Below are 25,694 nucleotides of genomic sequence, written 5' to 3' on the forward strand. Positions count from 1 at the left end.
TGACCTGAAGCTCAATCATCTCATTATCAAGAATAAATACAAGTCAAACAAAATATTCTATTAAAACATTCTATATCAAGACTTCAACTAATTTAAAAATTAAAAATAAAATAAAATAAAATAAAAAGAAGTTGACCTCATTTTTTTCCTTTCCTGAATTATGTCTTTAGTACACTTGTTTAGGACAAAAACACATTCTTTCAATTTATGTATTCTTTCTGCAAGTACAAGCATCAAACCTGAGGTTTGTATGCTTCAATCTATCTCCCAGAACTAGGGATGCATGAGGTTATGCTTTTCGACCATAGGAAGTTATTCTGTGTCCCATCCCGAAATGTTAGCAGTAGCTTCATTGACCATCTTTACAAGTGTAACCTGCCAATATGACGAGTTAACGGAATACTAAGATAAATTGAAAGAGAGAAAACAAGTACTTTCAAATGAAAATCCATTTATTAGAAAGCATGCAAACAGAGATTTAAACAGCTAGAGAGAAGACCATTATGATCCAATGAAGTATAAATATTAGTCAGAAATACAATCAAGAATCAACCTTTTGTTAGTTATTGTAAAATTCCTTCATTCTTATTCTGACAGAGGTGGTTATAGTGTTAACAACAAAGCTATGAAGGCTAAAAATACTAGAGCTTCAGTAAAAAAAGGACAGCTGTCATTTGTCCACTGGAATTTTTAACTGTCACAATGAATATTAAAAAAAAAAAAACTAATGCTTGACTGGGAAAAGAAAGCTTAATATTATCCACCAAGTAGGAAAAAATATAGTTGTCACATACATACACACAGAGAAAAGCACGAGGGAATATTTAACTTTGAAAAGGATTACGTGTTCACAAGTGATACAACAGAATAAGGCCTACCAATATATTCCAAGTGTGTGATATTAACTTAGGAAAGTAATGTTTAAGACTCATACATGTATTACACAATTCAAACCCAATTATTAGAAATGTATATTACAGATTACATGCATTCATATATATACAATATTTTTTTTTTTTTCTAGCAGTGTGGGTTGTTGAGTGTTACAGATAGGGGAGTTAGGTAGTGGGTTGTGGACATGACTGCATGTTCTTGTCACATGTGACCCTCTGTTATATGTCTGGAGTTCGAATAGAGGCAGATTCCCCTTTGTTTAGCCAATGTGATGAGCATATTATGATTATTATTTATATGTTTTGTTCAGATATAAGAAGTTTATTGACTACATAAGATATACCATATTTGAAATGATACAAGGAGTGAAAGCTCTGATCCGTTTATGTTAAACTCAGTATCCATTAATTTTTTCCAGTTACTGGTTATGTCCTTGGTAAATAAAACTGCTCCAGCCACTGTGCTTGTGAGCTCACTATAATTCTTAATGTTTTCAGGTGAGAGGCATGGTTAGGAAGAAGGTACTTTTTATGCATTTGAATGAAGGCTTTTGTGTTTGAAAGATGGAGAGTTAGTGTAACACACGCATGAGACTTATTTTGTCTCTCTTTTGGATGACTGTACACGGACATGTGAATGTAATATTCTATGCAACTTTGGTTATGATATGCACTTTGGGAATGAGAATCTGCCTATGCTCTTGCTCTGATGTGATAAACAGACCCTCACGCACAGGTTATGAGGTATGCTTCCACTACAATCTTAATAATCAACTAATAAAAGAGAGAGAACCCTAATTACTCTCCTCCTCCTCTTTCCAGCTTATCTCTCCTCTTGTTTCTTTCCTTCTCTTTCTCGTCCCTCATTTTTGTTCATGCACAAAATTCAACTTCGTATCATAACCATGTTGCATTCTGAACTCTCATGCTTGTAGAACAGAGTTGCTCACTGGTTCAAATAAATAATAAATAAATAAATAAATCCACTATGATCAACTGATCCTTCTATTTCTCTCTATTATTTCTCAAACTTTTCTAAAATAATTTAGTCTGATTTCCTATTTTTCTTTATTTTTGGAAAGTACCCTATTTTCTTGGAAACAAGAGCCCCAGGTAATCTAGGGTTTTGATTACATATGAAAAAGGACTATAGGGTGCCAACCAGATGATTAGTAGGCTACCCAACGACTTACAACAAGTTTTGAACAGTTTTGGCACAAAATAGTGACTTGGCTGGGCAAAACAGAGGTGTCTGCCATTTTTTGCAGTAAAATAGAAGCTTTGCTGACAGAATTAACAATCCGTTTGAATTGAGTGGTTTAAAGAGAGAAGTAAAGAAAACGATTTCTCTTGGTCCTAATAACTTGTTTGGATTACTAAAGATGACTTGGATTACTAAAGATGACAGAAATGAGGAGAAATGAAAAAAAAGGGAGAGATTGATTTCTCTTATAACCCACTTTCTGAATATCTCTCTGCAATTTGGAGAGATTGAGGGAGAAAAAATTGAAAGACTACCAATTTTATATAATACCAAACTTGTCAATCTAGATACTAAAAAAATAAAAACATGAAAGGTTATTTTGGTAATGTAACAGGTAAGAGTTTCTTTTTTATTTTTATTTTATTTTATATGGTCTATCTAAACAAGATTTGAGAGAAATTGCTATATTTTCTTTTCTTTTCTCTCCAGCTCAACCAAACAAGAGGGAGAGAAATCACAATCTTTTCTCTTCTTTTTTCTCCTAACTCAACAATCTTTTTTTTGTTTCTTTCCTTCTCTCTTCTAGATATCTAAACATAGTGTGACACTTGTTTTGGCTTTTGGGTTTTTTTCTACGGCGTAATTCATGCCTAAAATGGTTTGAATGCCACTGACATTTTTTCCAGCAACTTGTTTCTTTCTTTTGTCCTGTGCTGGGGCTTTGCCTTAGTTGTATTTTTTTCCCTTTACTAGTTGTGTTTTGGAATAGTTTGAGGTGTGTTTGACTGTATTTCAAGATATCGGAAGCAAGTGGGGTCACAACTGTGAAACTGGATGGACACAACTACCTAGCTTGGTCTCAGTCTGCAATGTTTTTATTAAGAACACTAAAGGAATGATGGGTCATTTAAATGGGAAGTTTAAAGCAGCACTAGGGGATGATCTTTCATTTGGCCAGTGGAATGAAGACACTATCATAGTTATGTGTTGGCTGCTGCATTCAACACAATGAGAAATCAACAGTGTTTACACGTTTCTGAAGACATCCAAGGAGACTTGGGATGCAGTAACAAAGACTTGCACAAAAGTGGAAAATAGCACAAATTTATGATGTAAGCCGTCAGAGTCATAATACACCACTCAGGGTGATATGTCTCTTCCACCTACTTTCCTACTCTTCAGAGACTGTCAAGAGTTGGATCTCTATCAAAATTTCTAAGCTGTATGTTCAATAGATGCTTCAAAGTTTCGTTAGGCGGTTTTGAGTTTCTGACTGGTCTTAATTCCAAGTATGATAACCTCTGTGTTCAGATCTTAGGTAAGGAGCCACTTCCTTTTCTTATGGTTGTGTATGTTTGCGTTCAGGGTGAAAAGTTTGATCGTGCATCCTGCTATCCGAAAGAGATCGGCTACAACTTCTCAGTGAGATAATGGCGGGGTCAGAAAAGCCATGATGGTGGCCAGACTCTGGATTCATCCTCCGACGACAAGGACAAACTATTCTGTGTTTTTCATTTTTTTTTTTTTTTTTTTTTTTTTTTTTTGCAACAAGCCTCACCATACTAGAGAGAATTGTTGGAAACTCACAGGTCATGATCCATCTAGGGGAAAAGACGGCTGCACATGTAATAATCCTTGTTCTCATGCCCTTCAATTCTACTGCAGTTGGACCTACTGGTAGTAACAAAGTTACACCCAGTACGTCAGTTCCAAAAGGGAAGGCTCTCACTAAGGTTGAGATTGAGACTTTGGGATGTCTTATGAATCAACTGGGTACATCCACTACTGCTTCCACCTCTAAAATTCTCACTCAGTAAACTTTGTTGCTTCCTTTGGTTCGTCTAGTAATACTTTCCAAACCCCATGGATCATTGATTCTAAAGCACCAGATCGTATGACTAGTTGTTCTGATTCCTTCTTTTCTTCTTATCACACTCATTCTAGCAAAGAAATAGTTATTGATAGCTCTGTCCACTAATCTCAGGGAAAGGTCATGTTTCTATTACTCTATCCATTTCCCTTTTTTGTATTTTATGCTTTTCTAATTTTTCAACTAACCTGCTCTCCATCAGTGGTATCACTCCAGATTTGAATTGTAATGTAACCTTCTTTCCTTATCATCGTGATTCGTGTCACAAGGAAGATGCTTGGCAATGATGAAAGATGGTCTTCACTTTCTGGATTCACCCCTATAATGACAGGGATGACTTCATCATTCTGGGAGTAGTGATTTGTTTGAAGAGCATCTTTGGCTACAGCACCGACGTTTGGGACATCCTCTTTTTATTTAATTCAACGCATTTCTCATATCAACATTATGTGTTTTGTATGTTATGTTTTATATTTAGTCCAAGTGGTATTCATGTACTTTGGATCTTACTTAGTGGAGAACCCTAATTCTAAATGGGTATTTATCATTAACCGTATACTTAGTGTTCTCTTCTCACTCTTCTTCTTCTACTCTATTTCTTCCTTCTATTGTGAATCTAACATGGGATCATAGCATAATCTTCGTCCTTGAAGACTCGGTTACTAGTATTGCACTCTTTATCATTTTTTCAGTATTTTATGTAGCTGTAAAAATAAATAAATAAATTACATATATAAAAATACCAGCATGAGTGACTTGGAGTTTACATCCTTTGTGTTATTGTATAACATATGCATGTTTTTAATTTATGTTAGAATGCATTAAGCTGATATGTGAAATGCTTTAAAATATGCTTTTGGGAATCCTTAAAACATGGTTTAGAGACATTATACTGCAGAGGGAAAGATACACCTATACGCCTTGATATGAAATGACCAAAGTCTTGAATTGTTGTATATGTGCTTCTTTGATATGAAATAAATTAAAATTTAGAGGTACAAGATTTACAAGTTTTCTTTTCAACATACTATGCTAATATTTACTTTCAAATAATGTGACAGACAATTTCATATTTTTTTTTGAAAAACTTAATTGGGATTAGTGGTAAATGTGTTAATTAAGCATTATGATAATTTGTTAACTTAAGAACAATTCGAGACTTAACCTAATTTATTATTTAATAGGCTAAATACATGATTAGTTGGTATGAAGTAGTGATACAAAATGGTTATTAAGAAATCTGTTCAACTATCTAATTGATCCCAAAATGAGAATATATGAAGAATTAATCTAAAAGGAAATATCAAAAGTTCTAAGAGTAAGAATAGAGAAAAACACAAGGGTCCTAATCCTAATCTTACAGCCACAACCGTATACTCAATTGTCAATATTTCAAAGCTAACTATTACAAATCAAAACCTAATATTTATAGGCTACAAACCCTAATTCGTATTAGGGAAACTAAATCATAACATTATTGAAAACTTAATCTCTAATAAAATAAGTAACCAAAAATATACTATGATCCTAATTAAACTATCAATAAAACAATTAATAAACATAAATATAAAAGGGTAAATTACACTGGCCTCAGTTGAGGTTTTGAGAAAACACAGTGAGCTCTATAGTTTTAGTATAATCATATTAGACTCCCTTAAGGTTTTAATTCACGTAACAATTAGCCACATTTTCATCAATAATTCATTACTCATATGGATGGAAAAATGATGTTATCATATGTTTCACAGTTAATATATATTTTTCCTTATTTATCCTTGTATCTTTACACTATTTGAATTACTTTCAACCCTTTAACCTTACTAAAAGGGAAGTTAGTGTAATTATGCCCAAACTATTGGGCTACTTGTATTTTTTCCAAACCTTAGGGGAGGTCATTCTAATTTACCCAATATAAAATTACAAAAATAAGTAAAATTTCCATGTCACATTCCGCATCAAATAGGCATACACCTCAATTATAATCATGCCACCTCCTCCTTAGAGGATAGAGATATACAAAATAGAGGAAAGTGTTTCTCTCTAAAATAAATATAAAAAAAATAAAAAAACATAATAAAATGAGAGAGAGAGAGAGAGAGAGAGAGAGAGAGAGAGAGAACTTGTTGGAGAAACAAGAAAGAGAGCGAGCAAGAAAATAAATGGGGAAAGCTCAATTGCTTGACCTAGGCCTATCTCTTGCTTGATTAAAGGTAAAATTCATGCTCTTACATTTGCTTATGATCCATTAATCGTTTCAATTTGTCTTGAAATGCATTTTAGAAGAAAATTTGAATAAAACAAGTTTTCCAACCTTTGGAACTTGTTTTAAAGCATAAAAAGAGCTCTAAACAGTAATTTAAAGTTTTAACCTTAGTTGCAGGAACTTTCGACTCAAGTGGCGTTTCTTACTAAGAAACGTGATTCCGCGCTCCCAAGTAAGAAACTTGTAAGAAACTCGCTCCGATCGAGATAGAAACTCGCTCCTAACTAAGATAGAAACCTCTCAAACATATAAACCTCATAAAAACAAAAGAAAAACAACTCAAACTTAATTTAGTGGTTTCTATTTGTATAATATTTATTTATACTTAATAAAGACAATTTGAAGTTGACATGAATCTCTAATATTTATTTGTATTTTAATTTCAATACATATATTACAACTAAGCAATAAAAAATATTTGTTAGAATATTTTTATATATTTAATAAATAAATATATACACGCTCCCATAGGCACTCCTAACCTAAGAAACTTCTATATGCCCTTGCTCCTCCGCTCCCACCTCTGCCCCACTTCGTGCAACTAAGATCTTACTCTACTTAGAATGACTTGAATTAACAACGGGATTCTTTAATTAAGCTTGTCACTTGAAATGCTTATGTGATTAAAACATGTACCAATAAGCATTGGCCAACAAACTTTGTGGACTAGCCTACTTTAAAGAGTTTGAGGTGAGTATTATTTAATCAAAGTTAAGTTTTGAAATTCTATTTTGGAACTCAAACTATGTTATTATGAACTATATTGAAATGTTAGATAGAAATGGATATGTCCTAAGCTATCTATGTTAGAAATATAAAAATGGCATCGTCGGTTAGTTCCAATTACTAGGGGACAGCAAGTGTGCTAGTAGCGTATTGTTGAGATCTCCTTTTCCACATGCTTGTGGATTTGTTTAACTAGTAGTCGGCCCGATTATTTTTTTGTTCGCAATGTTGGATGTACATTATCATGCTTTCATAAATAAAATGCACATGATAATGTTATTCTTTTAAAGTTGACTGAGTTCCTTGTTTACCAATGTTATTAACATAATAGTGAAGATATCTATTCTTTTATAGCTTTGATTTATTAATTGAGCTTTGGCTCACCGCTCACTCCTATGTGTACATAGGTGAAAAAGATGGCAACTAAGGACACACCCAACCAAACGATTGGTAAAACAGGTCTCCTTTGATACCATCTCCTCTCCTGGTCCATCCCTTATGGTTGTTTTCAAAATGTACTGCAATCAAAAAGCATTCTATGAACAAATTCCTTCATTTGAATGATTCACGGTCCATATCATTATTTGTACTGAAACTTACAAAATTTTCCTTTGGAAAATGAAAATCCAAGAAAAACAAAATTGTTTGGATCCGATAGAACCAAATCTCATCTATTTTTATTTTTTTCTTTCAAAACTTAGGCTTGTATCATAGTTAAGGCTTCGTGCCCAACATCGTATATATGTATATATGACATGAAGATTTGTATGCTTAGTCTTCCCAGGAGAGGAATCTGGTGCCAAAATCATCGTATATAGTTGGTTTGATAGATGAGATGTACTTTTCTTTCTACTTGAGTTGTACTCCTTTGTGACTAAGAATGTTATAACAACAAATAATGAAGTGTTTTGTTTTTATTTCATTTATTTATGTGCTTGCTCTGAATGGATGTTGTGGGATAAACATATTAAAGAATTTAAAGGCTTCTGCTATTTGAAACAGCTTTACCCCAAATTTCAAAAAAATACTACATGATTTTTTACTTAGGCCTTTGGTAGTCTATGGCTACTAGCCAGTAACTACTCTTTGGGGTGGATGGGGCTATGATAAGGGGGTGTGGTATTACTCTTTTTCTTTTCTTTTTTTTTGAGATAATCAAATATGTTTTTCCCAAATTTTAAAATTTTGTTTGATTTTTTGTCTTGGGTCTATTTTTTTTAGATGTTCGACGAGGCTTGAGTTTGATGAATCACTGCTTGGAACACATCCTATAAGGTCCAATTACTGATCTGTTTCCATATATTTCAGATTTTTAATGCTTTCAACCTTATTTGGTTAAGTATTTTATGCTATTGGGGCTTCCTTGAGTTGTTGGAATTGTGAGCCATTAAATCAATTGAGTGGTAGTGTTTTTGTGCTATTCCCTCTGTAAACATGGCAGAAGGCAATAAGGATCCCAAGAGTAGCGATAAGAGTGGGTTGAGTCATGTGGGACTCTTGGGGATAGCCTATCTCTTCAAATTAGCCCTATTAAGTTGAATGGCTCTAACTACTTGATTTGGTCACGTTTGTGGTCTACCTATCGTTGTGCATTGCTTGACTGGTTATATCACCACAGCACTCAAGGAACCTCCTGAAGATGGGCATGAACATAATCAATGGTTTTAAGAGAATGCTTTGCTTATAATTTGATTGATTATAGCCTGTCAAACTTTTTTAGGAGTGGATACTGCTCATAAGATTTGGATAACAGTATAAACGTACTCTCAGAAGGGTAATGATGCATAGGCTTGTGAATTGAGAAAGAAGATTCAGGGGTTGGATCAGAAAGATCTGTCTCTTGCTGAGTACTATGTTAAGTTCAATAACTTGTGGCAAGAACTTGATTATTACAAGAGCTTTCAAGTTGTTTGTTCCAATGATGCAACCCTATTTTAGCAAATAGCGGAAGAACAAATTGATGACTTTCTCGCTGGACATAATTTGGAATATGATCAGATTCAGGTTCAAGTGTTGGGTCAAGCTCCTTTTCCCATTTTGAGAGAAGCTTATGCCATTGTTCAATAGGAAGAGAGTCGGTATAGTGCTATGGTGCAATCTAGGAAGCAAAGATTTAGATACATATATAAGATATGGATACGGGATACAAATACAATATAATACGGATACAACGATACCACAAAACATAAAAAAATATGATGCTGGTATGATATGTCTAGGATACCACAAAAGCAAGAGTACAATCATAAAACATCTAGTACTAAATTCCTTAATATTAAAAAGAGAATTTTATGTTCATCAAAGAGCATTCAATAGAAGATTCCACCAAATATTCAATGAAATTTAAAGAACAACAAGAAGGATAACAAAATTATGCAGTGTGGTTTATGAAAGAAGTAACATAAAATGTAATGTTGTTGCAACTTGCAATTGATGCAAGAAGATGATGAAATTGTGGATAACACAAAAAATTACATAGTTTTAACAATAACAATAGCCCTAACTCACAATATCCAAAATTAAAAAATAAAATAAAATAAAATAACAATAGGAACAGATTAAAAGGTAAAAACAGTGAACAACGAATTTATTTTTCCAAATGAATATATGGGTGAGTAGCCCTTATAGTAAGGCTCACACAATAGAAATAGGTCTATCACAAGGGAATAAATCAAAGTCAAAGTATGCCCAACAAAATATATAGAGAGATAGAAATAAAGGGAGACAGAAGGAGAAAGAGAGAGTGAGAGAGAGCACTAACCGTTAAAATTAAAATTAAAAAAATAATTAAATTTGATACTTATTTGGCGTATTCCTCATGTATCAAACCCATATCTGAAATTAGCAAAAATAAAAATAAATAATTTGGAGACTTACTTAGCATATCTAATACGTATCAAACATGTATCCATATCCAACACATATCCAATACTTGTATGGGACCTTTTATGAAGTATTTGTGCTTCATAGGTTGCAATCCTCTAGGAAAGATCATTTTGCTTTGGTTGTTACTCTTACCCCACAGATGACAAACTAGGTCAGCCCAAGTTCGTGCATAAGGGTAGCAGTGTTGATCGTGACCTATTGAAGTGTGATTATTGTGGGAAAGAGTGGCAAAATACGAAGCATTGTTGGAAATTGAATGGTCCTACCACTTGGGGGCGTGGTGGTGGCCGTGGTGGTACAATGCATTCTCAAGCGCATGTGTTAGAAGTCTATACTAGAACTTCTAGCAACATTGGTGCTCTTTCTCAAGACGAGATGCAAACTGCTGGTGGCTCGCCTTGATACCTTGACAACCATAACATCTTCTTCCTCTACTTCCTCTTCTAACTTTGCTCACACGGGTATTCTTGCTAGTGCACATAGTGCTTCTCCTTTAACCACTTGGATTGTAGATTTTAGAGCCACCGAACATATTATAGGTTCTTCCAGTCTTTTCTATTCTTACTCCCCATATTCTAGTAAAGATAAGGTAAGAGTTGTTGATGGCTCCTCATCCTCTATATCTGGAAAGGATTCCATTCTCACTGTCCTTTATTGATTTCTCTCTCATTTGTTCTTCATGTTCCTAAATTTTCAACAAACTTACTTTCTGTTAGTAGTCTTGCTACTTTAGCTATTCAGTGAATTTTTTCCCTACATATTGTGTCTTTCAGGAGCTGAGCACAGGGAGAATGATTTGCAATGATAGCACACATGGTAGTATGTACTTTGTGGATGTCACATCTCCTTTACCTTTGCCTTTGTTGTCCTCCAGTCAGGCCCTTTAGTCTAATACTGGATTGTGTTTACAAATTGCATCTCTTACATCAATGGCTTCGACGTTTGGGTCACCCCTCTTTTGGCATTCTACAAAAGTTTTTTTCGATTAATGAAAGATTTTGAATAATTTTTTTTGTGATGTTGGTGAGCTAGCCAAGTGCATAAACATTCTCGTGATCCTTCAGTTAATAAAAGAAGTCCTTTTTCCTTTATGCTTATTCATATTAATGTGTAAGGCCCTTCTCCTATTGTTTCTCTTTCTAGTTATTGGTGGTTTGTCACATTCTTTGATTGTTATTTCCGTGTTACATGGATTTATTTACTTTGTACTAAAAATGAGATGTTCTCTTGTTTTAAAACTTTCATAAGATAGTGACTAATCTAGGGCTGAAAGAAAAACCGCCTAAACTGATTTTACTGGAAAATACCCACCAAACCAACCCATTTTGAACAGTTATCTTACTAGCCACTGTCTATATGGTTTTAGCCTTGTTAAAAATTCGGTGTTCTATTTGGCGTCCGTTTGTAAAAACTGAAGACCAAAATGTTTCTACATTCTTATTATACATGTGCACTCTTATGTAAAGACTGTTATGTAATATATTATTCTAAAATCTTCTAGAATCTGTCTCTCCCGATTCCCCATTACCACCTCTCTCCTCACCCAGTCGACCTCTTTCACTCTAATCTCTTATCTCTCAACTAAATATTCCATCTCTCTAGATCTCTCTTTGTCTACTCCATCTGTCTACCCAACACTCCTTCCACCTTCTTCGAGACTTCTTTCCCACAGTCAGTTGTTGGGTTTTTTTCCCCACATCTAAATGGATTGCCCTTTCCCTCACAAAAAAGGAGTCCCATCCAATTACTTGATGATTGTCTCTACTTTTGTGGTGGTTCTAAGAGTAGAAAAAGATGCATAAGGTACGTTTAATTTACAAAATCAGGGCTTTTTTAATTGTTGAGTTGATAATTGAAATTGGGAATCTGCTATTAGAATGAGGGCAACAGGCAGTAGGCTGTATGTTTTGAAATTTATGAGCTTTCTTTCATGGTTGAAGCATTTGGAATTAAAAAACCTCTCTATTTCTTCTCAACAAAGATTGTGTTCATAAATTTGGTCTCTGGCTGTTGATATCTGGGACAAAAATAGAGCATTTTACATCTGTCATCTTCATTTTGCTTCCTTGATTTTGATCACATTCACTAAAATTCTGAACTTCTTTTTTCAGTTCACTTTCCTACATATTAACAACTGAACCGAACCAACAAATTGCATAGTAGTTTGGTTCAGCTAACTAGTATTGTCTGTCTGTTTCAATCTGCAGAAACACAAAATTGACATAGTCGGTTCAATGTGAAAAGTTCTCCGAATCCCCACCAAACTGACCCATTTACACCCTTATACTAATCAATTTCATGCAAAAATAAAAAATAAAAAAATTTAATGTGACAATGGGACTGAATAAATTGATGGAAACTTTTGAGGCATGCCTTCAGGATAATTTATCAAACTAGTTGTATAAATACTCCAAAACAAAATGAAGTCACTACGCTCAAAAATTGCCATCATCTTGAAGTTGTTCATTCTATTATATATACCATGAATGTTCCTAGATCTTTTTGGGGTGATGCAACTGATGCCTATCTTATTAATTATATATCCCCGGTTAAAATTCCTCTAGAATTTCTTCCTGCAGCTTCTTAAATTTGTGGGAAGCTAGATCCTAAGGCTTTGTGTTGTGTCTCTATTGGTTATTCTACTTCTTGGATGGGATATAAATGTTATAATCCTCAATCCTGCAAGGTGTATGTTGGTATGGATGTCACCTTTTTTGAATCTTTTCATCTCAAACATCTCTTCAAGGGGAGATAAATATTGAGGAAGAGATGACTTCTACGAGTTATCTTTTTTCCTCCCCACTTAAGGGCTATTATTTGTGGCCTATAAAGCACAAACACTTTTATGAAGGAGTCATGTCATGTCGGACACCTGTGTTAGGCATGACCCTCTATGGACAATTCTAAAAAGCATGTCCAACACTTCTTCAACATGTCTCAATTAAAATAGTATTGAATTTCAAACACTTCTCAGACACTTATTGAACCCTCTAAACACGACCTATTGTTTTGTATTCTTCAAAATGCAACTTATTCACTACAAATATGTTTTGAAACATTTATAAGATGAATACATCAGTTGTATTTCAATGTTCTATAACTATTTTGCATTCTTTATATTGCAATTGTTACATGTATTGAATATGACTCTTTGATTTTAATTAGTATTATGTTACTTTTTTTTTTTTTTCCTTTTTTCGTTAGCTTTGAATAAACTATACATATATTTGGCATATGGTAAACTTATAAAAATATGGGTAAATTACAAACACACCCCCTGAGGTGTACTTAAATTACAAATTATCCCCTGTGGTTTTAGAAATTACATTATGCTCCCTAAGGTTTCTAATTTCATAACAAATAGGTCATTTTATTAATAAATTATCAAGTTAATTAACAGTTTTTAATAATGTTAAAATTTTATTTCAATTAATAATTCAGATAATTTTATTATTGTATAGGTGAACAGTTAGAAATCACACTTTTTCAATTAATTCTATTAAATAAAAAATTCTGACAGGGAGGTATTTGTAATTTTCCAAACCACAGGGGGCAATTCGTATTTTTAAGCAAACTCAGGGGGTGTATTTTTAATTTACCCTAAATATATATATATATATATAGATTTTTAAAGTCCTACAATTTTTCAAAGTCAATGTGTCGACACATCTTTGGTCATGTCGCATGTCCACGTCTGTGCTACTTAGTTTGTGGTGAGGGGAAGCAGGACAAATTTGTTGAAGGGGATCCTGACATTGGTGGGGCAATTGGATAGAGTTTATCTTAAAACCTATTTACAGTGTCAAAAAGAACAGACATCGCTTATGTCACCAAGTCAATAGTCATCCTTAGTACCAATTTTAGATCCTTCTTTTACTGATTCTTCAAGTAATAAATCTCCACTTATTACTCATGTTAGTGATAGTCAATTTGTTGATTATTCAGATCTTGCTATTGCTCTACTCATAGAAAAGGATTCGAGACTTGTACTCAGCATTATATATCTAAATTTGTATTCCATGATTCATTGTCTCCTATATATCATGCCTTTGTTTCGTCATTATTCTTTGTGTGCATTCCACATGGTTTGGAAGGAAGCTATCAATGATTCCAAGTAAAAAGGGCTATGATAGAAGAGATGAATACTTTAAACAAGAATAATACTTGGGAGTTAGTTTCTCTTCCTAGGAGACAGAAACTAGTAGGCTATAAGTTGGTCTTCACCATTAAGCAAAAAGCTAATGGAACAATTGAGAGGTGCAAAGCAAGACTAGTTGCCAAGGATTAATCAAGATACCTTTGCCCCTACAACGAAGATGAATTAAATTCGTTCTTTTCTTTCCTGTGCTCCTATTCTAGATTGACCTTTACAATAGCTAGATATGAAGATTGCATTCCTTTATAATGCTTTGGAGTAAGTATATATAAATGTGCCACAAAGATTCTCACCTCAGTCCACTTTTGGAAAGATTAGTAGATTGAAGGAGTCTCTTTATGGGTTCAAACATTCTCTTAGAGCTTAGTTTTGACAGGTTCCTTCAAGTTATGTAACACTTGTACTATCATTATTTTTTTCATTCAAATCTTTTTGGTTGGTGTATCATCATGGCGGCTAAGTAAAACTTGAATCTAGACTTTGATTCGGATGTTCATTTCTTGTTGAATCTCCATTCTTTTGACTGCTTCTCTCTCCACCTTTTGAATCTAGGTGTAAGAATAGAACCATTGGATAGCTTGTTGTTGGGGCTTCATTTTAGACTCTTGAGTCGCCCAAAAAGGGAGTTCAGACGAGAGAGTAATGTCCATTTGACAAATTAGCACCTGAGCTGAATTTGCTTAGTTTGCTTGAGCGCGGAAATGAGCGCTCGAGTGGTCTTGTGAACCATTCAGTTATGGAACTCCAAGCCTGAGATACTGGGAGCATGAATTTACCGCTCAAGCTCAAGAATGAGCGCTCGAGCAGTCCATTCAATTTGTTCTCACTGTCCGAACTCAAGAATGAGCACTGGAGCGATCTGTTCGAGATCTGCGTGTTTAAGTCACCTTTTTGATCAGATCTCTCTCTCTCTCTCTCCACCATTGTTGAGCCACCAAGCTCTTCAAGCTTGGATTTCATCTATTTTTACTCAAAATCTACAGTTTTGAGGGTAAAAGTTAGAGCAAGTCAAGAGCAACATCTTGGGCTGATTAGATCAAGTTTTCGTCACCGTCAAAGTTTGGGTCTTCACCCATTCACTCTCATCCTTGAGGTAGGAATACTTTTAACCTTGTATATCTATATTTTGATATGAATATGTGGTATTTTCTTAGTTATAATGATGTATGAGTTTGAGATTTTGATTAACAGAGGTAAATGTTTAAAAATGGGATTTTCACTCAAATATTTGAAATGTTTTGGCATGTTGATAAATGTTGGTTGATGAATTGAACATTTTGTGGAGGAAATGAGGAAAACCCCAATTTCTTTGAAACCCTAGAATTGAAATGTTGATTTTAAAAAGGGTTTTGTAACAAATTGATGTTCTATCATGAAATTGAAGTCAATTTGAGCTTGATACACAAGCAATAGTTGATTTGGTATAAATCTTGAGATGTGGTTACAATAGTTGATAGTTATGGAAATTGTTGAACCTAGAGATGGTGATGAAGTTCATGGAAAGAAGAAAAAGAACAAATCTGGAATTTCCCATGAAGCACATTTAGGGCATCAAGAATTAAATATTTGGAATAATTTTGAGTCTTCATGTCATTATAGTAGGTTTTAGTAATTAAAGGTATAATAGTAATTCCAATGATTGTTAAACATGGGTTGTAAGGGTCACCTATGGATTTTATTTTGGGCAAGTTATTAAATGGGTTATTATATATGGGTTTTATTATGTCTAAAATAATCTTAGTAATCAAAAGTCCAAGTTTCCTATTTTGATATTAAAGTAGAATTAGAAGTCATTAAAGTTTCCTATTATGATTGAAATAGAATTTGAAGTCATAATTGGTCTAGAATATTAGTAATTGCTAAATATTTTTAGTTTCTAAATTTGGAGAAATAGTCCTTATAGAATTAAGAGAGTCTTTAGCCTATAAATATATATGTAATCTCAATGATTCTATAGTAGAGTTGATATTATAAAAATTTGAGATTGTGTTTGTGTGATTGACCTATCCCTTGCGAGGGTGAAGCACTTCTCTCTCTCTCTCCTTCTATCCAGCAAGGTTACTGTTCACGTCACTAGTCATAGTGTTTAAAACAACCACCCAACTATCTAACTGCCCCTAAACATTTGTGTTTTCATTCCCAAAACCCTACCCTTTTACAAACCCTTAAACTCCTATTTTTTAAATACTCCTGCACTCCTACAATCCCACCAAATCTAGCCCTATAAGTCTACTGTTGCTGCTGCCAGTATACTTAACCTCGGCTCACTGCTTGTAGGAAAGTAATCCCTACTCATCCTACATTAGTTTGGTATCAGAGCTTCAAGATCCTACTTTTATTCTCCACCGTTTTTGGCTTTTCCTTTTTTTTTTTTTTTTTCTTTTGACAAAGTTGTTTTATTAAATACCATGGTGACAAATGCGGAATTGAATTCCAAGTTCGAAGCCTTCTCAAAAGATTATGAAGCTACCAAGAAGGATGTTGCAATAATAAAGAGTGATGTGCATACTATCAAAACAACTTTGAATGGATTGAAAGCTTCCATGAAAAGATTGTTGGCTGCTGTTTTAGAGAAGACTAATATCCAAGAGCAAAGGATGATAGTGTTAAAGATTTTGAAGAAACTATGAAAAAACAAGATGAACATGCTGCTAATATTGAGGATATTAAAGAAAGGAAGGCAAAAATTAATTTGCGTACTAAAGAAAGCATGAAAGATCATCATGATCAATGTTCAAAAGCCAAGGAAGAAAAAGAGAATGATGAGAATGCAACTAAACTTTCTACTCTTTACAAGAAAAATGATATTCACATTGAGTTTATCATTCCTAAAAAATTCGATGTGGTCAATGAAGTGATGACAACATTGAACTTTTTGATATTCTCATCGCTCGTTCCAAACAATTAAGTTGAATGTTTGCAGGTGCAAGAGTTCATAATCCTTATACTTCAACATTATAAAACTCGAGGTCGAGTTTTTTTGAATGGAAGGGAGAATGATGAAGATCATCGAAAAAAGAAAAAAAGCAAATCTGGAATTTCATATGAAGCACATTTAGGACATCAAGAATTAAATATTTGGAATGATTTTGAGTCTTCACGTCATTATAGTAGGTTTTAGTAATTAAGGGTATAATGGTAATTCCAATGATTGTTAGACATGGGTTGTAGGGGTCACCTATGGTTTTATTTTGGATCAAGTTATTAAATGATTATTATAAATGGGTTTTATTATGTCTAAAATAATCTTAGTGGTCAAAAGTCCAAGTTTCCTATTTTGATATTGAAGTAGAATTAGATGTCATTAAAGTTTCCTATTATGATTGAAATAAAATTGGACGTCATAGTTGGTATTAGTAGTTGCTAAATAGTTTTAGTTTCTATTTCTAAATTTGGAGAAATAGTCCTTATAGAATTAGGAAAGTCTTTAGCCTATAAATATATATGTAATCTCAATGATTCGATAGCAGAGTTAATATTATAAAAATTTGAGATTGTGTTTGTGTGATTGGCCTATCCCTTGCGAGGGTGAAGCACCTCTCTCTCTCTCTCTCTCTCTCTCTCTCTCTTCTTCTTCTTCTTCTTCTTCTTCTATCCAGCATGGTTACTATGCACGTCACTATTTACAGTGTTTAGAACAACCACCCAATTACCTAACTACCCCTAAACACTTGTGTTTTCATTCCCAAAATCCTACCCTTTTAAAAACCCTTAAACTCCTAATTTTTAAATACTTCTGCAGTCATAAAATCCCACCAAATCTAACCCTACAGGTCTACTGTTGTTGCTGCTAGTATACTTAACCCCGGCTCACTACTTGTAGGAAAGTAATCCTTACTCGTCCTACATCAGATGGAGATTCTTGTGTCTATGGATTACGTTGTTTAATGCTATAGTATTAAATTGAACCTTAGGCAAATTGAAACATTTGCAAACTCATGCATTACATCCACATTTGCATTGTTTTGTTTTTTGTTTATTTTTTTAAATTGGAACAACTTACCATTTTGGAAATGTTGAACCTTGAAAGAGGGTAAATAGCTTAGTAATCCAAGTTGTAGAGTCGGTTTTGGGAAATGAGTTGTGCATTGTATTGGTACCCGAGCGGGGAGTCAAGGCGCCAATTGCCCTATCATGTGTTGTGGCCCGATAAATGTGGGAAAATGATTTCAAGGTGTCTAAAATGATTTCAAGGTGTCTAATTGCCCTTCCGTGCTGAGGTCGGTAAATGTGAAAAAATTGTTGTTTTTAAGTGCCTAACTGCCCTTTCGTGCCGAGGCCGGTAAATGTGAGACTATTTTAAGATAATAAAAAAATCTATATATATGTATCATGGCTCTTACTTGGGATTCTAGTGCGTATTTACTGCTCCGTTGTTAATGTTGAAATTTGATTTTAACAACATACATTGAGCATCATGTTTTCAAAATAGAAAGAGGTAGATTTTGGCATGACATTGCATTGGTATGATCATATTTATATCAAACATTTATATACTCTGTTAAATGTATTTCTACTGGGCATTCTTGCTCATTCATACCATAACAAACATTACAGAACCTGGTGATGTACCTCCACCCCAATGAGGACTTGTGGAGATTTTTTGGATGGAGCACGAAAACTCGTTTTGATGATATATGTGCTACAGCTACTGAGCTTCTATGTTTGGCATAAAGTTCCACCTTTTGTGTAATCAAAGTGTCTTGAAAGTTGTAAGCCATTAGGGCATTTTTAATTTGTATTTCTCTAGCTCTTTGAACTACTAATGTATTCTTGTTTATATTTTTGGAAAGAACATGATGTAACACTTTTGGGAAGTTCAATGAGAAAGAGATGTATTTTGGTATTATGAATTAATATGCTTCATTTGAATTTCATTAAATCATGTCTATATCATGAAATTGGGAAATTAATTAAGGATTGGAAATTATAAAATGAGTTAAAATATCAGGGCGTTATAGGTTATGTTGAGTGTAATGTTTTATTTTAGACTGAGGGGTATTCATGTAGTTCGGATCTTCCTAATATAAATACAAGTTTCTAAGTGAAGAACCCTAATTCTAAATGGGTCTCTATCATTAGCTGCATACTGAGTGTTCTCTTCTCTCTCTCTCTCCCTCTTCTTTGTGTCTCCATTCTATTGGGAATCTACTCTAACACACTAACGTTTAGGATGCTCATGCTGCTTCTTTACCTGGTTATCTTTGATTTGTTGCTTTCATACATGACCATTCTCAAACACCATACATCTATATCTATTGAAGCAAAAGAGTGATTTTTTTTTTCTTTCCTTATTTTAAGAACTTTCATCAAATGGTTCAGGCACAATTTGATAAATCTATTAAGGTTTTTCACTCAGATAATATCAAAAGTAGACCTCGACCTTATCTGTGTGATTATAGCATTGCACACCAAACTTCTTGTGGTGGTACACCTCAACATTATGGTGTGGTCGAGAGAAAGAACTGCCACCTTCTAAAGTTTGCTAGGGCCTAATTATTTTTCAAGAATCTTCCCAAAGCATATTGAGGTGATGCTCTTCTTACCGCATCATTTCCAGAGTTTTGAATTTCAAGTCACCTGTTGAGGTATTACCTATGTCTGTACCTCATCTTCTTCCTTTCTTGTTCCTCATGTGTTTAGTTGTGTTTTTTATGTTCAAATTCCAAATTTTGAGAGAAGCAAATTGGACCCTAGAGCTCTTCGATGCATCTTTTTTTAGGTACTCTCCCACTCAAAAAAGGTGCTATCACTCTCCTTCCAGGAGGAGGTTTGTGGTCTGCCTTGTTAATTCAAGTATATTTTGTATATAACGCCTCCCAAAATGAATTGAAAAACTAGTCATTTTAAAAAGGTACTTTGAATAAGCTGAAAGATGGTTTTGCATTTAGACTACCCCATTATATCCTGACTTTCAATTAATCAATCTCTATAAGCTATACTACACTCGTTGTACAAGATCTGTGCATGGGCAGGGGGCTGCTTACCACTCCTGTACATACCAGAAGCATCCACGCTATAAGTATCACTTCTTCCTCTTCATTGACTTTTATTATGAATTTTAAATTATATATTCTAATCTACCAAATTATTTAAGCCTCACTGTCAAACTCTGTAGGGGCAACACGAAAGAGTAAAAAGTTGGAAATATACATGGCACATTCCAGCAAACACAAGTCCAGGAGAGAGTAAATTTTCTTCATTGTTTTCAACATAATTAACATTTAAAAGACTCGTGACAACAAACTTCTCAATGGAATTGGGAGGACAAAAATGAGGAACACACACAAAATGTAACATAAGAAACCATAAGTACAGTTAATACTGGCAAACCATGTCAAAAAGACAAAAGCATATTTGCGTAGAAGATGTAAAGAATTCAGATGCTCAATGGAATTTATATCTTGTGAGCTAAGCCCACAAAAAGTGTAATAAGACAAAAAACTGCACTCATACTAAAAATGCCTTTCCAAATGACAAATCCTTATATGGGGCCATTGCTGTACACATACCACACTTTCAGGAACCCCTGGAGGGGGCAAAGGGAGATTTCTTGGCGGAGGTCCACGGAGATATGATCTCTTGTCAAATCTCCACTCTCCAATTTTTCCATATGTAAGCTCGCCCTGTGCACTAAAGGATTTTTTTAGTTCAAGTTTACCACATAAAATGGGCTACAAGCCTGTCCAAAAGATAAATAAACAATAGAAAGAAAGTAGCTAGACATTTCCATAACTAAATGAATATTAATGGAATAATAAACTTTACCGTCATGTTGTAGTCACATCCATAAGTGTAATGGATGATAAAATTTTTCCCAGTTTCCAAATCCCATGGTGGCTGAAAAATCAACATAGCAAGAACTTTTAAGAAAGCTTTGATGTGCACATAATAATTTGGTATCTGTGATTCATCAATCCACTACAATTGAAAAACCTAAGAAGAGATTAACAGTGCAGGGTTCAAAACCTGTATCATAAAGTCTTTTCGAAGTATATGCTGCACACCATGCAAAGCCGAGGCCACAGCATAAGCATACCTTAGTTCAAAAAAGGAAGATATAAATGTAAAAAAAAATTCATCATTCCTAAATTTTGACTCAACTGCAATATAAGTGACTTATTTTCTCTATTCTACTCACATTTCTAGCACCCATCCAAATGTTTTATCTGTCTCTGGGTCATCTTTCATTCTCAAAGAAATATTCATCCATGTCGGTGCAATCTTCTCCAGAGTATCCTGGACATTTATGAAAAAGACACAAAAAGAATAACAATAGAAGCCAAAATCAACAAGCAACCGTAAACTCAAAATAGTTTAAGACTTAACATGAATTAAGATGTATTTCAGAAGTTACTGTCATGTGATAGGAAACTGAGTCAAACCAATTATTAGGAGGTAAATAGTGAGAATGGATTTTACCTTCTTGATAATAACAGGGGAATTGCCTATTGGATCAATATTTGTTACAGGGCCATTCTCCTTGGCAAAAAACTTCCTTACAATCTTCTCATGTTCTTTGGGCTTGATGTAGAAAAAAGGAAAGCCAGCAGGAAGCCCCCCATGTGCCAAATTCGGAAGTGGATTTACAAATATGTGATCAGGCTCTGCCATCAATATGTATCTATGGCAGTAGCAAACAAACAGATTTAGAGTTTACCGAATGTAAAATGTAACTCAATCATTAATAAAAGGACACTCACTCTTCTTCAATAGTAGCTTTTTCCAGCCATTGTACAAAGGCCCATGGTCTATTTAAAACAATATAACCCTGATACAGCATTTGAAAAACATATTAGAAAAAAAAAAATTAAAATAATAAATTAATTAAATAGCTTTAAAAATCTGACTGGCATTAATAACAGCTGCATATTTGATCATAAAGGGGAGGGAGAAAATGAAGTGGGAAAAATGTTCAACTACATCTTTGCTGATCATTATGGAAGCAAATAAGCAGCCTAGCTGGAACCAAGATGTAAATCTGTGACTTGCAGTTAAACTTTAGTCGATCAGGAAATTAGTTCATAAGAGTTCCTAGAAGTTTAAGAAAAACCTTAACAGAATCACATGAAATTTCAACAACTGATTTGAGTCCTAGGAAAGGAAAATAGATCAAAGGAATCAGATAGAAAGACAAAACCATCCACATATTCATTAAGAAATTATTTGAAGAGTTAAAATATGCATGATTACCCCAATTATTTTTCTTGCCTAAATTGAAATATCTAGGAGCCAAAACAGCAAAATTTTCCACCCCTTTGAAGAGCTTCAATTAGATGACACATTGTTTAACTGTCTAAGAAAACCCAAAATCCAGTCAGCTATAGAGTTCTCAAGTTGCAGACACGCTGTTCAATGCATCCATAAAATACTAGCGGTTGGTACAAGTGATGCGTGTGCAATTCAAATAAATAAAATATTTATTATATATTGTGTGCTAGTTAAGTGGCAAAAGTCTTCTTCATTTGACAAAAGTCCAAGGTTCAAGTCCCCTCCTCACATCTATCTAATTTTTTTTTTTTAAATAAAAAAGTGGACACGTGGCAACATAAGAAACTAAGGCTTCAAGACACCATAAGGGGTGTTCACTTTAGATATAGATATAGATAATATAGATAGATGTAAAATGCAGCTCCCACCAAAAGTAATAAATAAATAAATATATACAAATAAAAAATGATTTCTTTTCAACATCCTTTGCATTGTGACTGTATAGATATTCCCCATTCATTCATTCACGAATTCTATCTAAATGTTGCCAAATCAATTCCTGAACTCTTAATTAGTCATAAAGCCTAATGCTTCTTCAACCCCAATTTGACAAAATGGGAGAAGTTGTGAATTTTCAAGATGGCTCAATAATGACAAACAAAGCAATTATATATTACATTACTGAAGGCCTTTGCCAGAAGCTAGCCAAAGACTTTCTAACTAACAAATGTATCACTATAGAAGAAAACTAGAATTATAAGAAAATGAAAAAAAAGGAGACAATAGAAGATCACTAACCCGATCCAGACCCGCTGGCAGAGGGTCAACTACGAAAGTAGGAATCTCATCCATTAGGTTGTCAGGACTTCCTGAATGGAGAATCCGAGTGAATCCTCCCATCTCTGATTCAGGCAAGTCCTTCTTCTTCTTATACCAGTAGTACATAATGCGACACTGCCATTTGCTATAGGGAGCATCAGTTGCAGTTAAGGCAACGTGGAAAGGCAGCTTAGAGTTCTTTGGTCTCTTCACATTCGCAGGCATTTCAATAATAGGATCAGACAATGATTGACTGTCTGAATCATCATGGACCCATTTCCCTGAATCAGCTGTTCTATTGTCAATTATCACAGTTAGCAAATTATATGTTGCAATAAAAGAGCCAAGGGCCAAAAGAATCAGAAACACTGGTGATGCCCGTCCCATGTTCTTCCTCCCAATCATTATAGGTTATTGCAGAGAATTCAAATTCTTCCAAAATCAAAACAAATTAATTCTTCTATTCAAGAAAGTTACTAAACCAAAACATACGAAACCCATTAAACTCCTCCAATCCACCAGTACAAGCAAATTCTTGCAGCAATTGTAGACACTGAATTTGTTTGATATATCTTTGAAATAGTTTTTTAGGAGAAAATGGCAAGAATTCAAGCTCTTAAAACACCTGCATAGAAAACAAAAAACAAGCGACAAGGTCAACGTAATTCAGATAAATTATATCTAAAACTACATAATAGATATCCGTGATTCAGGTAAAAATATTCAAATGAATCATTAAAACTAGAATAGCATATAGTTTCCTGTAATTCAGGTAAGAAAAATCAAGTGACCCCTTAAATTCAGTGAATGAATTAAATCTGCAGAACTGCCTATTTGGTTTTGCTTTTGTTTTCTGCTATTTGTTTTCATTTTTCAGGGAAACACAGGAAACTCATTTGGCAAATTGTTCCCCCCCCAAAAAAATCTGAATGCTTATTAATAAACATTAAAAAGTTGTTTTCAAATTTTCAAAATTTGTTTTTTCTGCAAAAATGAACAAACGATATGAAAATTGAGAGTATTTTCCAACTATTCACTGTTTTGTTTCTGATGGAAAACACAACCAAACTCCTCCGATTCACTTGGCGAAAACATAAAGAAGTGATACTAAACATAATTTGTACAGTGCAACAAGCAAATGTTTTTCAAGGGATATACCACTAAAATGCATGTTCTAGCAAGAAACATGTATAAAAGAAGGAAAATAAATCAACATAAAGGAGGTTCAAATTAGTCAATACGAAAGGGAATTATATTCTCAACTAGAAATGGTAATTAAATATGATTGGTTGATAATTGAATATTCTCTAATTATCAACCAATCATCATCTAAAAAATGGGTCTAAAATGTATATCATTTTCCATATATATAACCAAAACAACTCTTGAAATCAATTGAACTCATAGAACCTGTGTTTGATTTCAATTTTCTGGATTCAATTTTTTAGAAATTAAGTTTTTTATTTTTCGTATTTTTTTTTGTTTTTAATAAATATTTTTAAAATTTTAAATAATTTTTTACTTTTTTAAATGTACCTTACTTTGATGAATCTAAAAAGTAAATATTTTAAAAATCAATAAATATACAAGAATACGAAAATATATTGAATTTTTGGTTTTTTTCTTTTGTATTTTAGTATTTAGTAAATTTTTAAATATTTTTTTTTACAAATGTTATACTTTTAAGTATTTTTATGTCAGGTCCATCTAAAAATTAAAAAAAAAATTTACATAAAATACTAAAAAAAATCAATAAAATATGAAAAGTGTATTCTGAAAAACCAAACCAAACACTTTTAACAATTCACCGGTGCGAAGAATGACATATCGACAATCGTAGACACTATTTTCAGACACCAAAACTTCCAGAAAGAATACAGAAAGCCAAACGATACTTCAGATTAAAGCATAAAGCATACAGAAAGTCAATGTGATGCAGTAGATCGAAATAAGGCAGTGTGGTTTCAAACTAGATCGACAAACATGAACAAAGTATTCATACATAAATTCATAAAGACGATTGTCCAGAAGGACTGCTAATTACTCAACAATTTAAAGAATTTCAAAGGAAATACAGATAACAATCAATTCTGGATTTCACTGTAAATAATGAATTTGGAGTCGATGAACTTGGGATTTTTCAATGCGTACATACCTCAATCACCAAATCCTGGGTGCCCAGAAATGAGAGAGAGAGAGAGAGAGAGAAAGTCAAAGTAAGAACAGACGAAGAAATAAATATAGATGACGTGACGGTTAAAAAAGCTTTTAGCGGAATTGAAGTCGCCGTACAATCTGGATGTAATATGCAGAAATGCGTTTAGAGAGCGAGAGATATTCAACGCTTCTAGGTCCTGTCCTGCGTTCAACTCTTCTCAGGCTCAATCTCGTAGGCGTAGCACATTTGGTTAGGAGGTTGACCTTAACGATAATTTATCAGTTACTCGGTGTGGGTTAATTCTTTCTTGCTGTGCGAGTCCTGCCTTAAGCGAAGTTTGTCTTACGAGGAGCTTGTCTTAGGAGGTCGGGACAAGCTTTCAAGTTATAGTCACTTATTCGGAACGGACAACAGGACACCCTGATCATCTCCCCAAGGGACGCTGCCTTAGACCTGTAGAAGAGTGGGAGAATTTTCTTATAACAAAAAATATATATATATATATATA

The 25,694-nt window shown here is 33.8% G+C and overlaps 1 protein-coding gene across 2 annotated transcripts; it reads right to left on the reverse strand.

Annotated features, from left to right (window-relative positions):
* On the reverse strand, positions 1-25,375 carry LOC114296109 (hydroxyproline O-arabinosyltransferase 3). Of its 2 annotated transcripts, none has more exons than XM_028240402.2 (9): positions 25,184-25,375; positions 23,008-23,653; positions 21,702-21,769; positions 21,421-21,622; positions 21,140-21,237; positions 20,968-21,037; positions 20,767-20,838; positions 20,511-20,624; positions 1-375 (listed from the first exon to the last, which is right to left on the reverse strand). In XM_028240402.2, the coding sequence occupies exons 2-9, from the start codon at positions 23,431-23,433 to the stop codon at positions 313-315; spliced, it is 1,113 nt and encodes a 370-aa protein (XP_028096203.2). In that variant the 5' UTR covers positions 23,434-23,653; positions 25,184-25,375; the 3' UTR covers positions 1-312. The 2 variants fall into 2 exon arrangements, with proteins under 2 accessions (XP_028096203.2, XP_082771659.1); XM_082915533.1 differs by lacking the exon at positions 25,184-25,375 and adding an exon at positions 24,837-24,941.
* Between the last annotated feature and the right edge of the window lie 319 nt (positions 25,376-25,694).

This window comes from Camellia sinensis, chromosome 2 (assembly GCF_055761805.1).
Source record: "Camellia sinensis isolate YWXY chromosome 2, ASM5576180v1, whole genome shotgun sequence".
NCBI lineage: Eukaryota > Viridiplantae > Streptophyta > Magnoliopsida > Ericales > Theaceae > Camellia > Camellia sinensis.

Coding starts and splice junctions, on each gene's coding strand:
- LOC114296109 (XM_028240402.2), bottom strand. CDS start 23,433: ATGATTGGGAGGAAGAACATGGGACGGGCATCACCAGTGTTTCTGATT. Junction 21,238..21,420: donor CCCCTGTTATTATCAAGAAG/GTAAAATCCATT, acceptor ATAAATGTCCAG/GATACTCTGGAGAAGATTGC. Junction 20,625..20,766: donor GATGTGACTACAACATGACG/GTAAAGTTTATT, acceptor TTTAGTGCACAG/GGCGAGCTTACATATGGAAA.